The sequence below is a fragment of the Pygoscelis adeliae genome, unplaced genomic scaffold (assembly GCF_000699105.1).
Source record: "Pygoscelis adeliae isolate BGI_AS28 unplaced genomic scaffold, ASM69910v1 Scaffold66, whole genome shotgun sequence".
NCBI classification, from domain to species: domain Eukaryota; kingdom Metazoa; phylum Chordata; class Aves; order Sphenisciformes; family Spheniscidae; genus Pygoscelis; species Pygoscelis adeliae.
Window position 1 is genome coordinate 7,301,537 of NW_008825167.1, and position 14,919 is coordinate 7,316,455.

Genomic DNA, 14,919 nt, shown 5'->3' on the forward strand with positions numbered 1-14,919 from the left:
GGGGGGTGGGGGGGGGAAGGAGAGAGAGAGAGAAATATGGTGGTGTTTTTCAAGCATAGCTTGAGAATATAATAACAATATTAGAGCAACATTTATCAACTGTACAGGGAAAAGTTCTCACTTCAGATACTCATTTTAAATACCCATACAAGACATGCCACAAAATGACTTCTGCCCACTACCTCCCTTCTTATGAGGGGAGCAGAGCCAAAAAGAGAAATCACTCTCTGGGTCACCCTGGTCTCATTCACCCAATCCAGCCCCTCTGCCTCACACTGGCACCCTCACCTATACTGGGATTTATTTCTTTATTGGTAATCAATACCTGAATTCCACCCAATACCTTGATGACGCTCTCAGGATGATATTGGCTAAAGCACAGCACCCCTTTTTCGAAGCTACAAATGGTCTGTGACAGATTACCTCACTTGTTTTTCTGCCAATGCAGGGTTTAACAGGTTTTCTCCGAAGTGGCAAATATTCCTCTATTCCTGATGCAGCAGCAAGGAGGACTGAATGGTAAGTTGGTGTACCTGGCAAACACTGACTTATTTTCTACAGCTTAAATAATTTCATATAAATGGCCAGCTCAAATCCTACATCTCCAAGTCCTGATTTGAGAAATAAAATTCCAGTCTGAAGTTTGCAGCTTGGATAAATAAACTCACATCTCCCTTACTCATGCCTTGATCTATCTTTTTAAATCACTTCACTTACTGCAGCCTACCCCATGCTGCAGCCAGTGCCTGAAGAAAAAGCAAGTAGCAAATCAGAAATCTTCAAAACACTAATTTCCAAAATCTTCCTTTGGGAATAACAGGACTAGCATCCAAGGAAACTTGCAATTCCCTGTTCATACGTTAGTAAGGTGGGTTTTAAATGAGTGAACAGAGTGCTGCTTCTGAAATGGTTTGAGTACAGTTTTCACTTAGAAACCACCGCCACATACAAAAAGACATACAATATTAATATAAAAAGCCAGCTAACACTTACTCTCCTCTGAAGGGGATTCCTTTCCTCGGGTGACTGCAGAGAACTGAAATAAAGCCAAAGGACTGAGCAAGTCAACTGCTGCCTGAAATCCAGACGTCACAGAAGAAACCTGATCAGAGAAAGAGAGGTTTATTTAAATACCTGATGTAATAACTACTAGTAAGAGTCAAATGGGCTTCTACACCTACACAAATTATCTGAGATGAAACAGGGCAACTGGCATTGGTGTTTGAGTGACCCCCAATAACATCCCAGACTTTTCGATCACAGAACTGGCTCCAGCACTACAACTAGAAGGTAGAGCACCAATAGTAGCTTTCACTGAAGACAGAAAACAGATTCTTCCCTGGGTTCTTAAAAAGCAGAAGAGGCTCATTCTCTACAGCCTTGAAGGTGGCTTTATTTGGTTCACTTCTTGCATCGTCCCTCATGTCCAATGAACATTTACTAGGAAAATAATGGCACATCTGCCTGCAAGCTCCTGGGAAGCTGGGGATTTGCTTGTGTGCTATGGGTCTGAGAACAGTATGTGTAGCACATCGAACAACGGTCTGTTTTGGTACTGGTTGTTCTTTTAGCCAGCCAGTGACACCTCCTGGGGAAGAAAAGGAAAATATAATCTTTAGAGAGATTCCTTGGAGAGATTTTAGAGAGATTTCTAGAGACATTCTGCCCAGCCACACTGTGTGGCTTTTTGAAGAGGAAAATTTATTTTGTAGCACTTCTGGTCCTTGTACTCTGTACATCTCAACCTAATTACGCATCTAGTGCACTCTCCCTGCTCCTTATCAACAGGAGCTTAGGAGATGCTTATTCTTTCATCTATAGGGAATTTAATTTTTTAATTTGTTTATTTTTTATTTTAAGGTATAGAAATATAAAGACAATACTAAAGAAGAAATAATGTCTAAATTCTTAAAGAAACAATTCCTTTTAAAGTAGGAGAATTTAGACTGTCACTTTACATGACAGTCACAGGAAGAGATAAGACAGACTCAAGAACCCTGAATAATGACACTTAGTATTTCATATCTTCAAAGCACTGCACAGACCTTATCTGATAAGCTTCCTTCTCTTCCCAGATAGGAAGGGAGGGAGCTAGTACCCCCTTGAGGACAGAGATTAAAGGTCAAATTATCAGTGGAACTTAAATCTCGGTGCATGACCTGAGAATTCATATGGACTGGATTTAATAAAGCTGTAAACAAATCGACCTTCAATATGGTATTAACATGACCCCTGTCTTGTTTTGATAGTCAGAGCTTCTGAGTAACCGACAGCAGAGCTCTGGAGCCCATTAGTCTCACAACAGCAACCAGTTCAATATACCAGGCTGGTTTTGTATAAAGCCACAAAGCTGCTGATCCACATAAAACAAACTGGGATATTTATTTCCCCTTCCACTGCATGTATTGCAGAGAGTAAACAGACACTCCCAAGAAGAAGTTTCCTCATGCTTTTAAAAGGTCTGTAAGAGGATTTCCTGAAGCTGGCTTGTAGCAATCCTCAGTTCCTGCATTTGTTGGCATGATGGTGTTTGTACTACAGCATAGAGAATCTGGTAACAAGCAACTCTCTTCAAGCATGTTTGCCAGTAATAAAAAAAACTGTATTTTGTACCTGTTTTGAATTATTATCCATGTCAGACAGGGTGCCAAGCTGCTTTGTACTACAAGGCTGATTTTAGTTTGGTCCAGAGGATAGACATTATATATGTATATGTTTAAAATCATAAGTGTTTTATGAAAAATATATCTATGTATTAGATTTTTTTTAATATACGGGGGGGGGGGTAGGGTGGTGCATGTAAATTTCTTTTGATTTCTCCTATCTTTTCCCTAGAAGCAGTAGTCTAGAAGTGACTTCATCCACTGATCGATAATGAAAACATTGTCCTAAAACTGACAAAAGTGTTTCACCACCCCCAAATAACGAAGTATACACTCCCAATTTCAGCCCCAATGTCACCAGCTGCATCAGTTTAGGTTCTTTGCAGGTTCAAAATCTGCAACATCTAACTTGTATTTAAATTCTATGCTTATGATTTATTACTCCAAAGTTGCTCAATTTTACTTCACAATCACCCCAAAAGTCACTCTGAATGGTAGACATTTTTCACAGTGTCTTTGTTTACTCTGTTTTCCGCTAATGCAGAGAGACTCAGTAACATGTCTTGAAGGCACAGTCAGTCCAGATCAGGAATGCAGCCTGGGCCTTCCAAGGTCCAGCCTCACCCTTCAAATCAGACACTGTTTAGTATGCAGAGCAAAAGTCTTGTTTTTCCGTAAGTCTGCTAGGGATGCTGCATAGCCCTACACACAGTCCTTACATGATTAGCTGGACAGAAAAGAAAAAAAAAACCAAAAACCCACCTGTAAGACCCTCCCTCCAGCAAGGCAGCCTTGCCCATGACTAGCTTAGCTAAAAATCAACTCAAAAGCTCTTAAAGGGGACAGATTCCACTAAAGACCTTTCTATTCCTCCCTTCTCCCAAGCAGGTCACAGCAGGAGCTGTTTTGGTCACCTCACATAAGACCAGTGTCTCCGTTAGGTGAAAAGTACAGTTCTCTGGTCACTCTTCACCTGGTAAACTGGTGGAACAGTTGGGAAAAAAGGGGAAGAAGTATAGCAAAAATTCTGTTCTCTTTGAATGAAAACTCATCCTTGTTCCCCCTGTCCCCTTCCACCTTCCCCTTTCTACAAGTTAATTCCAACATGAACGCATGTTAAATACTTCATCTCTCCTTTGAAAAGAGGACTGATAGAGAAACAAGAATATCATGAGCACAGCATATTTCAAGGAAACAGATGTCTGATCCCACTGGCACATCCTCCTACGTTTATCATTATCATTTCCCCTCTTTTTACAGCTTTGTCCTTCCAACACATCCATTCCCATACTTCGGGAGCACCTGCTCCAGCTCAGCCCAGCCAAGTTCCAGAAAGGCAGAGAACATACCTGCCTTTCCTCTGTCATCCAGAGGCCAAGAGAACTGCTCTCCTCCCAGTCAGAAAGTGGGAGGAATTACCCAAGAAACGAGCAAAGCAGCCTAGTAAGTGAAATTACGAATACCCTGGAACACATAAGTCACATGGGGCCACGGCCCAGATGCAGGCTGAAAGGAGACAGCACAAAAGCACTAACACTGATACCAATCACAAGAAGCTCCAATGCCAGACAAACCACGATCCCATCAGCAATCAAACACCCTGTGTATTTTGCATGACTGGGACCTGACTCTCAGAGGCACTTATTAATCCACCTCACACAATACCCACTGCTGCACAGGGACAGAGCCCCAAAAAGCAGGGACATATGAAAAGCAGTATTCATTTTCTTACCAAAATTCAGTCATGTTGGCTAACACGGGCTAGCTTATCAGAAGAACTCTCAAGAGTATAATAAAAGAAGGGGGGAGATATTTGGTCATCATACAGTCTTAAAAGGCCCTCAAGCCATTTATCCCTCTACAGCAAAGGTGGAACTGTTTATAGAATACAGATTCGCTCTACAGCACTTCCCTATGTCAACATATTGCCACCACCCCAGAGTGTGCAGCTCTAACCAAGAAGAGGATTTTATCCGGAATGTTTAGAAACAGCCAAATAGGAAAGGGGAACAGATGACACATGGAAGAGCCGTTAAAAAAAATAAAATAGCTGTAGTGCTTGGGAAGATAACGTGAGCAACCAATTTCACGTGGGACACAACCTGCTGGGAAACACTCAGGGAAGGTCAAAATTTTTGCCCTGGCAGGAGCACTGCAGACAAAAGTTTCCTGAACAATTCTCAGTGTCAAATGGGTTCGGCTACCCAGAAACCAAGCACACTTCAATGGCTGAGTGCTGCTTAGAAACAAGGGACGATAGGAAAGATCCAATCTAGCTGAAGGCCTCAAATCAAGTGTTTCACCCAGATACCTAGGGCTGAATTCAGTCTCTCCTACCCTACCAAAGGAGACTGTTCCAAGAGACTTTATCAGATAAATCTTGGAGAGTGTCCGATCACACAATATTAAATCATAATGTTAATAAATGTTTGGCCCCACAAATCCAAACAGACACTGAATTTTAGCACATGTAGCTATTTTGTATCTGTGGAAGACAGCACATCTCAGAGATAAGAGTCATTTGCTACTTGAGTGTTCAAAATAATCAAGCAAAGACAAGATAATAGTTAAGAAAATTTCTAACATATACTGGCTAAATGAAAGCAAAGTCTCTCATGCATTTACTTTTATGATTAGCTGAAATTCATCCCCAGGGAGTCATTTTGATCATAGTTTAAAATTGACCCTCTTCCTCCTAGGCTCCCATTAGTTTTTGAGAAATTTAAACCTAACACACCAAAACCAGCAATTAAGCAGACATGTTAGCTATAAAGAATTTCTCATATTACACTGGGCTACGAGATGGGACCATCATGCAACCACTTTGACACCAGCCTGAATATTAAATCCTAGTCCCAGGAATGAGCTAAATTCCTGAGATACTGGCTCAGCCCCTTCTTCATTGCCTCCAGTATTTCAAAAGTCCTCAAATCCTGTTTTTGCAAGAAACGCAGATCTTCAGATTGATGGTGCTTTTACCCGTTTTTCTTTGGGAAGTGTCTCCGGAAGTAGGAAGAAGATGAAAATTAAATCAGCCACAGCAAACACGAGTGCTAACAATGCCGAATGAAGATAGAAGACTTCTCCTTTCTCTGTCTCCATGGCTAGGTAAGCTCCAATCATGGGACCCAGGGTAAAACCAAGGGAGAAAGCAACGCCAATCATTGCCTGCAGTGATACAATGAACACAGACATGAAGTTTTAGACACCAGTTTGTTCAGGTAGCTCAGTTTTAAAACGATTTGAATTTCCTGGCATTTACCTTAAAGAAATTCAACCAGATACAGAACATAACCACCCTGAGGATGTAGGGAGTGCACAGCAACGAGTGTTAAGTGTGAAAAAACTGTTATTTCCAAATAACTGATTTTATTTTCTGTCTAGTCAGGAAAGTGGCAGGAACAAACTGCAACGTGGTGATGAGTGAAAGGAAGTTGGGAAGGGAAATAATGATTCTCACCTCAGGGACTGCTCAGCCAGCAGATCCTTCAGCCATAGGATAAACTTTTGTAGTGCAAAACTGGAGAAGGGAGGACAGCACCATGGTAGGAATTCATAACGAGGTCTATAGCTTCTAAAACACTTTGGCAATTTCTGTATTTAGGAATTTACAGCTCATAGAGCAAACAGGCTAAGAGGCTTCCCGGAACAACCTGAATTTAGTGCAGGTACTAAAGAGGATTTATTAACTCACTACGAAACCAGCACGTAGGAAAAGAGGTAGAATCTGTACACACTGGATGGGAGCTTAAAAGAGCACTGATTTGAGTCCTCAGCTCAGTGAGATTGCTTAAGAATACAACAGTGCAGGATCTGGCTCGTTTTCTTTAAGAGACATTCAAAGATGTATACTTGCATATGCAAGACCCAAACATGTCATCCCAGGACACAATCCTCCTGCTTTCCTGAGTCTATTTAACTATACCTATAGTACTAAACTAAACAAGGCCAGGGCACACTCAGGTGTCACCTCACAGTCTCCAGTGTTGTTGCAGCCTGCCCAGCTAGCACTCTCCCAGGCAATGGCTCATCACAGTTTGGGAATACCATCAGTCAGATGCTGGTGTCTTCCCAGAAAGCAGAATGAACATGCCTACTCTGCTTTGGAAAAGAAGAGAGTACAGCCATATGGATGTGAGCCATGCTGTACTAAGTGACTTGCTCTCAGGCCCTAAAAATAGGCCCTGACCCATTTTATTTACTAGTGCTGTATGGCTACCCTGTCCATAAATAAAAATATATTTTGGCTCACCAGAACTATAATAAATTGCTTGGAAAATTCATTAGCTATCACTGTGAAATCTAAAGCTTTCCCGTCCCAAGAAGCAGTTGTCCTGTATGGTGGCTTATAACAATCTGTTAAGATTGTTAAGAGAATCTGTTAAGAGAAGTTTGGGCCCCCAAGGGTTTTTATAAGATAAAAGATCTAACTGGTAATTCACAGGCAAAGTTCAGCCTGCAGGGTGTTTCCATCTGGGCCGCTGCCTTCTGGAAGAGGGCAGGGCAGCTGTTCATACTACTTACTGCTCAGTTAGCCAAATGCCACATCCTTTGCCTGCTGAGCTCAAATCCTGAAGTCAGTGCAGCATCCAAGGAAGTCAGGAGGCACGCTGTGCTGTGCAGTGCTGCTGCGCTTCCACAGTTTGGGAAGGTGAGGAAAACGGGTTGTCCTGTAACTGGGTTCCAGCTACCAAAACTGGGCCATAAGACCTTTTGATTTCTAAGCTATTATAATCAGGATTACAGTTATCAATAGGAGTAACAGTTAAAACACTTACACAGGCAGTTTTTCCACCTCTAGAGCATCTGCGTTTCACTTGTAGGTAAAAGTCATTGACAAGTAAAGTCTAAGAGCTCACCAGCAAAACAATCTGGCATCTTTGCAGAAGCGAGGCAGTATATGAAATCATGTTTTCACTTGAACAATGAATACACACCCAAGGAAGACATTCTGAGCACCTAAAAATCAATTAAAAGTTACCTAGCAAGCCCAAACATATACCCCACATGTGTAACTCACCATGCCCTTGCTCCGTGCTTTTGGAGAGTGCAAGTCAGCAATTATAGCTGTGGAGAGGCTGACATTCCCTTTGCTTATTCCACCTACGATCCTGGAGAGAAGAAAAACGCCGAAAGTCCTAGAGGCAGCCCATAGCGCGTATGATGTTATCAAACCCATCTGCAGAAGCAAGAAAGGGTTCTTTATAAAGCAGAGCGAAGTTGGTATTATTTCTGCATATTTCCCAGCTAAACATTTAATTTTTTTGTTTGTTTGCTTTCAACACCTGCTCCAAAACCCATGTAACAGAAATGTCTGAATATACTGATACTGAACTATGTCCTGGACAGCGATATAAAAGTAGAAACAAATCCATACAAACTTCATATAAATGTGAGATTACTAATAAAATTAGAAGAGCGAAGAAAGCTCAGAGGGGGCTAAATCAGTCCTGGGCACAAAAACACTTTTGTACTTCCCACTCCACTTGTTTCCAACTTCAAGAGAATTCTGAGTTCAAAATAAGAAAAATTCACAGTTCTTGCCCTTAAATTTCATAATCAATCATAAGTACACATGCTTATTTAATTCACTCTCCACAAGCCTACAGGATATGGGGATTTGTATATAATTCGCTGCCAAGTTCCATCACGTATGTACGCACTTGCTCTGCAGCGCTTCTGTAATTAGAACTCCATACTCTGGCTAGCAACAGAGAAAACGTTTTGGAGAATGTTCATATGAAATATGTCATACACTGCTACATAGCACTTCCTAACCAACGATCCCAGGCTCTGTGAAACAGGTCATGAAGCGATCAGCCCTCATTAGTCACTTGGGGAACTAAAATATACAGGGATTAAGTCTAATAGAGCATCTGAAGTCATACTCCCATACACAGGGGAAAGGGATTTTGGAAAATCCCAGAAACAGATAGGTATTTTGGTGCCTTCTATGTTCAAGTCTGGATCTGGGAAGCTCAGCTTAAGCACTCACATTTGCAAGTGTGGCCAAGTGGCTTGGCAAGAAGCAGCCAACAACCATCAGATCTAGAACGTTGAATTTCCCAATCCTCCATGCTAACCACAAGATCACAGTGCCTTCAACTGTGTATTGAGATGGCATGACTAAAATCAGTGTGAGACACATACCACTGTCATCAAGATGACAGGCCTTCTGCCCAAGCAGTCTGACACAGCACCAGTGAGGGGAGAGGAAAAAAACTGTAGTATGGAAAAGATTGAGCCAATCAGACCTAAAAAAAAAACAAACCACATATATCATTAGACTTGCTACCTTCATCTTAAATACAAAGACAGCCAACCTGTTCCAGACCTATCACTCCATTATGTCCTTTAAAAGTACGCAATTAAATGTAAAACAACAGCTATAAAGAACAGCTTTGTCTCCGAAACTAAGTGACCCTCAAAACACCTACCTTGCATTGTTATTTAACTGAGGCAGCAAATACAGACCAGATACACAGACAGAACAGAGTAACAGGCATAAACTGGATGATTCACCGGTTACTTCACTGGTGAGAATGGATTTGAAACTCACTGGTTATAATGGAATGCTTATTCTCCAATGCTTACCCAACTGACTACATACATTTTCTGTTCTTAAAGTAGAGATAACACAGTTCTTTAACAGTCCCAGTTCTTTTAAGATTTTTTTGATTGTTTGAACCTGATTCTGTCACACTTAATTAGCTTTTCTTTCCTTCTTATCATGGAAAGAAGCACATAAGCACTGTTGTTAGTGAGGCACCCTAAGAGGTAGGAGTGATTCCGACAGACTCCAAGAGCCTTTTGAAATCTGCCTCCAGCTTCTGTGATCTTTAATTCCTCCTTTCTCTTGCCATTTCTAGCTTCACACACTTATTAATTTGCACTACACTCTCAACAAGCAGGCGAAAAAAACGCCTTGCTGTCACAGTTTTCCTCTAAAGGAAAAACTGGGTTATATGTCTCAGATCATTCAGCTATCAAAGCTTTAAAAGGTAGAGGAGACAGAGACCAGAAGTTCTGCTCCCATCAACTTTGAGGAAGGCAGAATATTGATACTGAACACCTTGGGGAGAACAGCTGCTTATGATAGCTGAAAAGCCCAAAAAAAGGTATAAAAAAATCATAGAATCATAGAATAGTTTGGATTGGAAGGGACCTTTAAAGGTCATCTAGTGCAACCCCCCTGCTGTGGGTAGGGATATCTTCCACTAGACCAGGTTGCTCAGAGCCCCGTCCAACCTGACCTTGAATGTTTCCAGCGATGGGGCATCCACCACCTCTCTGGGCAACCTCTGCCAGTGTTTCACTACCCTCAGCGTAAAAAATTCTTCCTTGTATCTAGACTAAATCTACCCCCCTTTAGTTTAAAGCCATTCCCCCTCGTCCTGTTGCAACAGACCCTACTAAAAATTCTGTCCTCATCTTTCTTACAAGCCCCCTTGAAGTATTGAAAGGCCACAATAAGGTCTCCCTGGAGCCTTCTCTTCTCCAGGCTGAACAACCCCAACTCTCTCAGCCTTTCTTCATAGGAGAGGGGTTCCATCCCTCTGATCATTTTTGTGGCCCTCCTCTGGACCTGCTCCAACAGGTCCATGTCTTTCCTGTGCTGAGGGCTCCAGAGCTGGACGCAGTACTCCAGGTGGGGTCTCACCAGAGCAGAGAAGAGTAGAGGGGCAGAATCACCTCCCTCAACCCGCTGGCCGCAATCTTACAGATTGGTACACTGGCAGTTTATGTTAATGAGAGACAAGTTTTCCTCCTTGTATTTCTAGCACTGTAAAAACACCCAGACATGCCAAACACTTCATAGCCAGGGAGCAGCAAAAGCAGGGCTGTTCCACACAGGGGAACGAGCCAGGAGCTGAGGGTGACCACAACGCTGGCAGTGCCCTCACCAACGAGGGTGCAGTCCCACACGATCCAGATGGGTCGGGCAGAGCAGGGTGCCGCTAGCAGGGTCCATTGACAGTCCCAGACAAGGCAAGGGTTATACATCAGGTCTATCCAGGGAGTCCAGTCAGGACCAACAGGAGACAGGGGTCAGAGAAAGGAGTGGAAACAAGACTACAGTGTAGGTCCATTCAGGAGATAAGACACCTGCAATGTAGGTCCAAGGTCCATCCAAGGGACAGGCAGAGACAGCCCTAGAGACAAGGCTATACCTATGACATAGCTTAAGCAAGGCCCAGGCCTGAGCTGAAATACAGCTCCTGAACCACTGGGCAGAAAGTGTGGTGTGAAGGCTGATCACTGCAACTAAGTATTGGTGCCCTCAGGGCCTTGCCAAGGGCAAGGAAGGTTTCTGCCCTGAAGAGGTTGCAGTCTAAGCAAAGATGAAAGAGAGCAGAATATATCCTGCACTGGGAGAAGCAACAAGATGATCTTGCAAGTATCTTTCCGATCCTATGCTCCTTGTTGCAGATGAAGGCAATGAAGGAATGCAGGCTGCAGGAAGACTGCAGTGGCCTCTGCTTAATATCACAAGTATAATGAACCTTTCTACTATAACCATTTAAGGTGCAATCAGACAAGATGGACTGAGACAGGAGTTGCCTACAACTAAGATGGCTTGTCCATCTTCCCCTGCTTCTGCAGCCTTGTCAACTCTCCAGTGAGCTAATTCAACTTAATCTGGCATAAAACTAATCCTGAAAAAAAGAAAAGAAAAAAGTATTTTTCTGCTGGTTTAGCAAATTAGATGGCTCATTAAGAAAAGCTGTCATCAAAGACAGCAGAAGAGATGGAGTCAAATGTGACAGATATCAGATTAATTCAGCCACCTTCTCTGCACCCTCACTGGCTGTGGCTGCCAGGTAATTAGCAAACATTCCCATCACTACTCAATACTGCTTCTAAATACTTTTCTCTCAATACTTTTCCCGTAGAGAGAAAACAGCAAGGGATACCAGCTTCCTTTCTGAGACAAACAGCGTCTATTTTATTTGCATGTTCCCAGTTAGATGCTATATTTTCTTCAAAGGGCAAAAGAGTCAGTTGGACTCCTCTGGAAGGAGCAGGGAGATTTTTCCTTCCCCTTGGAAGCAACTAAGCCAAGTCAACAGATACAGCACTCCCAAGAGTACAGGACACAGCAGGTAAAAGGAAAGGCAACAAGTTGGACACGACTGTGAGCTCCCAGCCTCTTCTTTAAACAGAGTCTGAGATAGAGAGAAGGAACAAGGAGGAGGCATGCAGTCAGGCCTTAGAGGAGACAAAAAGCAGTTTCTGAGGGATTAAAGAAAACTGTTTCCTACCATTCAAAGCCAGTAATCTGACTGAAAATGAGCACAGAAACAACAACATGCTTGCAAGGACACTGTGGGAGAGAGGAAAATTGTTTATAAACTTTCTAATGCCTATTAAACCCAGAAAAACTACTTTAAATATTAACAATACATTCACACTCATATTCTAATAAAGTTTTGCTTTTTTTTTAGCTTAAAAGTCTTTTGCTTATCTTGGGGAAGGCCTCAGCTCACTAAAAGGATATATAGATATTTCCAATTAAAATTAACCCAGACACCCTCACATCTTCATACTCTGAAATCCTAGTTTCCTCACAACTCTCCAGATTGCAAGGAGCCAAAAGAGCCTCTGATGTGTAACATGACATATATGCTGCTGGATTTCCTGCACTACTCCCACTGGAGCTCACCCATACCAGAATGTCCTAGTGACAGCACATGGTTCTGGACCCTGCAAGTCAGCAGCTCCCCTGCTTTTAATAGGACTAATGAGATTTAGAAGCAGTGCTGCACCATAGCTGCCCAGCAGGGAGGTGAGACTTGGACTCACAAGCTTCTAATTCCAGTGTTTCCTACTGATTTATCACGTGTGGATCAGTTGTGAAGGGAGAGTAATTTCTGTGACTGTGCAGGGTCTAGCACAGCAGACTCCCGACCCTCAGCTGGCAGTCTGACAATAAGGAACAGCAGGCCTGTATTTCTGTAGCAATCTGTAGAACAAGTTGGGCAAGATCATAGGATAATTCAGGTTAAAAGGGACCTCTGGAAGTCACCTACTCCAACTGCCTGCTCATAGGGTCAGCTACAAGGTCAGACCAGATTGTTCAGGGTTTCATCCAGTCAGGGCTTGACAACCTTTGAGGATGGAGACTACAAAACCTCTCTGGGCAATCTGTTCCACTGGCCACCCTCACTGTGAAAAAGTTCCTCCTTATTTCCAGCCTGAACCTCCCTTGCTTCTACTTATGCCTGTTGCCTCTCCTTCTCCCACCATGCACCACAGTGAAATGCTTCACTGTCTTCTTGATAACCTCCCCATAGGTACTGGAAGGGTGACAATAGCTCCAGGCTGAACAAGCCCACGCTCCCCAGACCCTCTGTCTTCCTGGCCCTCTGCTGAACTCATTGCAGTTTATGAATGTCTTTCTTGTACTGGGGGGCCAAAACTGGATGCAATGCTCTAGATGTGCTCTAAGAAGTGCTGAGTAGAAGGAGACAATCACTTCCCTCAATCTACTGGCTCCGCTTCTGTTGATACAGCCCAGGTGCTGTTGGTGGTTTTGCTGCCAGGGCTGGCTCATGGTCAGCTTGCTGCTCACCAGGACGCCCAGGGCCTTTACAGCAGAGCTGCTCCCCACCAGTCAGTGCTGAGCCTGTATCACTGCAAGGGACTACTCCTTCCCAGTGGCAGGACATCGCATTTGCCCATACTGAATTTCAGAAGGTTCCTGTTGGCCCATTCCTCCTGCCTGTCTAGGTGTCTCCAAATGACAGAGATGGGGCTGTCCAACTCTTCATTGCTATCAGTGTGGTGAAAACAAAATCATTTATAGCCTACTGTAAGAGACATTTTCTGTGTTATTTAAGTCTAAATCTAACAACAGGCAAGTATGCTTTTTGTATTTCTTGTCATTGTCCTCATCATTCCTCACATCAACACTGCAAATAACTTGAAAACAACACACTTTTTTTTTAGTCTGTTAACTTGTTAACTGTTAATTTCCATACCTCCAAACAAGACACTGTTGTATTTCCGCTCTGGAGGCATCCCAACCATCACTGCAAACCAGTCCACACCACGTTGCAATGACAAATAGAATCCATCCTGCAAAACAGATAGCTGGGAAATAGAAGTAGGAAGGCAGTTTCTCTGTTTTATTTTCAAAGACAGCATCAGAGCTTAGTGAACTAGAGGTAACGTTAGATGATTCCTTCACTCCTCCTCACAAAAATGTCCTGGTGGATCAGTTGTCATAGGCTAAAAATAGCTTAAACTGTGAATGCTAACAGGCAGCAGATAATTGGGTGTATGTATTTACATGTGGGAATGTCTGAATTTGAACTTTTTTAAACCATCAGGCCTGCTACTTGCTAAAACCTGAACTAAACAAAAGCGGCATGTCCTGAATCCTTCAATTAACAAAGCAACATGAGACACATTCTATCCATCTGCATATACACTATTTAGACTGGGAGAACCAGAGGCTTGTAGGTCCAGAAAGAAGAGGTGGTTTGAAAAAGAATCGTTCCTGAAAGAGGAGGACTTTAAAAGAAGAAGAGGACCCTGAAAAGAAGGTGAAGATCTTGGCTACAGGAAATACACTGGAAGTGGGGGAAGATCCTGGAGATTGGAGCCCATAGTTAGGGCTAGACAGGGTTGTAAGAAAGACAAAGGCTACAGCTGCAGTTGGAATGGGGTTAGAAAGGGGCTGTGAGATAGAGGTGTGGGCTGCAAAAATTCCTCCCCTGACAACATCTTCATCTTGTCCAGCAACACCTGAGAATGGTAACTGTGAGCAGCTGCACAGCAGGGAACCAAAACAACTTTCTGCCCCATGTTCCCAGACCAGCAGGCAGCTCCCTCCTAAGAATGGGAGTTGAGACCTAGTGAACGTGATGCTGGGGGTGGGAGCAAGAGAGCATGTGAAATACTCAAGTAAGGTAAAAGCTCTTATCTCTGGTTCTTAGATAAATCCCAGTATGCAGATCCATTATGGACTGTCATTTACTCTGTCTCACCAGGGACATCAGTGTAAGTCACAAACGCACTGGTAATTACAAGGACTAGCCCCTAAGAAATACCTGAATTTTGCCCAAAACAAATCCCTCATTTTAATGAAAAAGCAGGAGGGAAGAGTCTCGTGCAGGTTCATAAACAAATTCAGTCCATGAACTATTTAAATGTGCTGGATATTATTATTCTGCCTACAGCTATTTGGTTTGCCCCAAGGCAAGGGATTTTTCTTCCATCCTTCCCTAAAGATCTCATACCTAACATTTTCAACAGGCTGACTTTCTCTGTTGCTTACCTCAGTCTGGCTGTAATAATCAAGGATGGAAGG

The 14,919-nt window shown here is 42.9% G+C and overlaps 1 protein-coding gene across 1 annotated transcript in view; it reads right to left on the reverse strand.

Annotated features, from left to right (window-relative positions):
* MFSD10 (major facilitator superfamily domain containing 10) overlaps window positions 1-14,919 on the reverse strand; it is a 28,758-nt gene that overhangs the window by 11,392 nt on the left and 2,447 nt on the right. Inside the window, exons 2-8 of the mRNA XM_009328883.1 lie at window positions 14,887-14,919; window positions 13,586-13,682; window positions 8,754-8,857; window positions 7,624-7,782; window positions 5,583-5,771; window positions 994-1,102; window positions 728-746 (exon numbers count right to left, since the gene is read on the reverse strand). The exon at window positions 14,887-14,919 is cut by the window's right edge and continues 175 nt beyond it. Coding sequence (XP_009327158.1) covers window positions 728-746; window positions 994-1,102; window positions 5,583-5,771; window positions 7,624-7,782; window positions 8,754-8,857; window positions 13,586-13,682; window positions 14,887-14,919 — 710 coding nt within the window. The remainder of the gene's footprint in view (window positions 1-727; window positions 747-993; window positions 1,103-5,582; window positions 5,772-7,623; window positions 7,783-8,753; window positions 8,858-13,585; window positions 13,683-14,886) is intronic.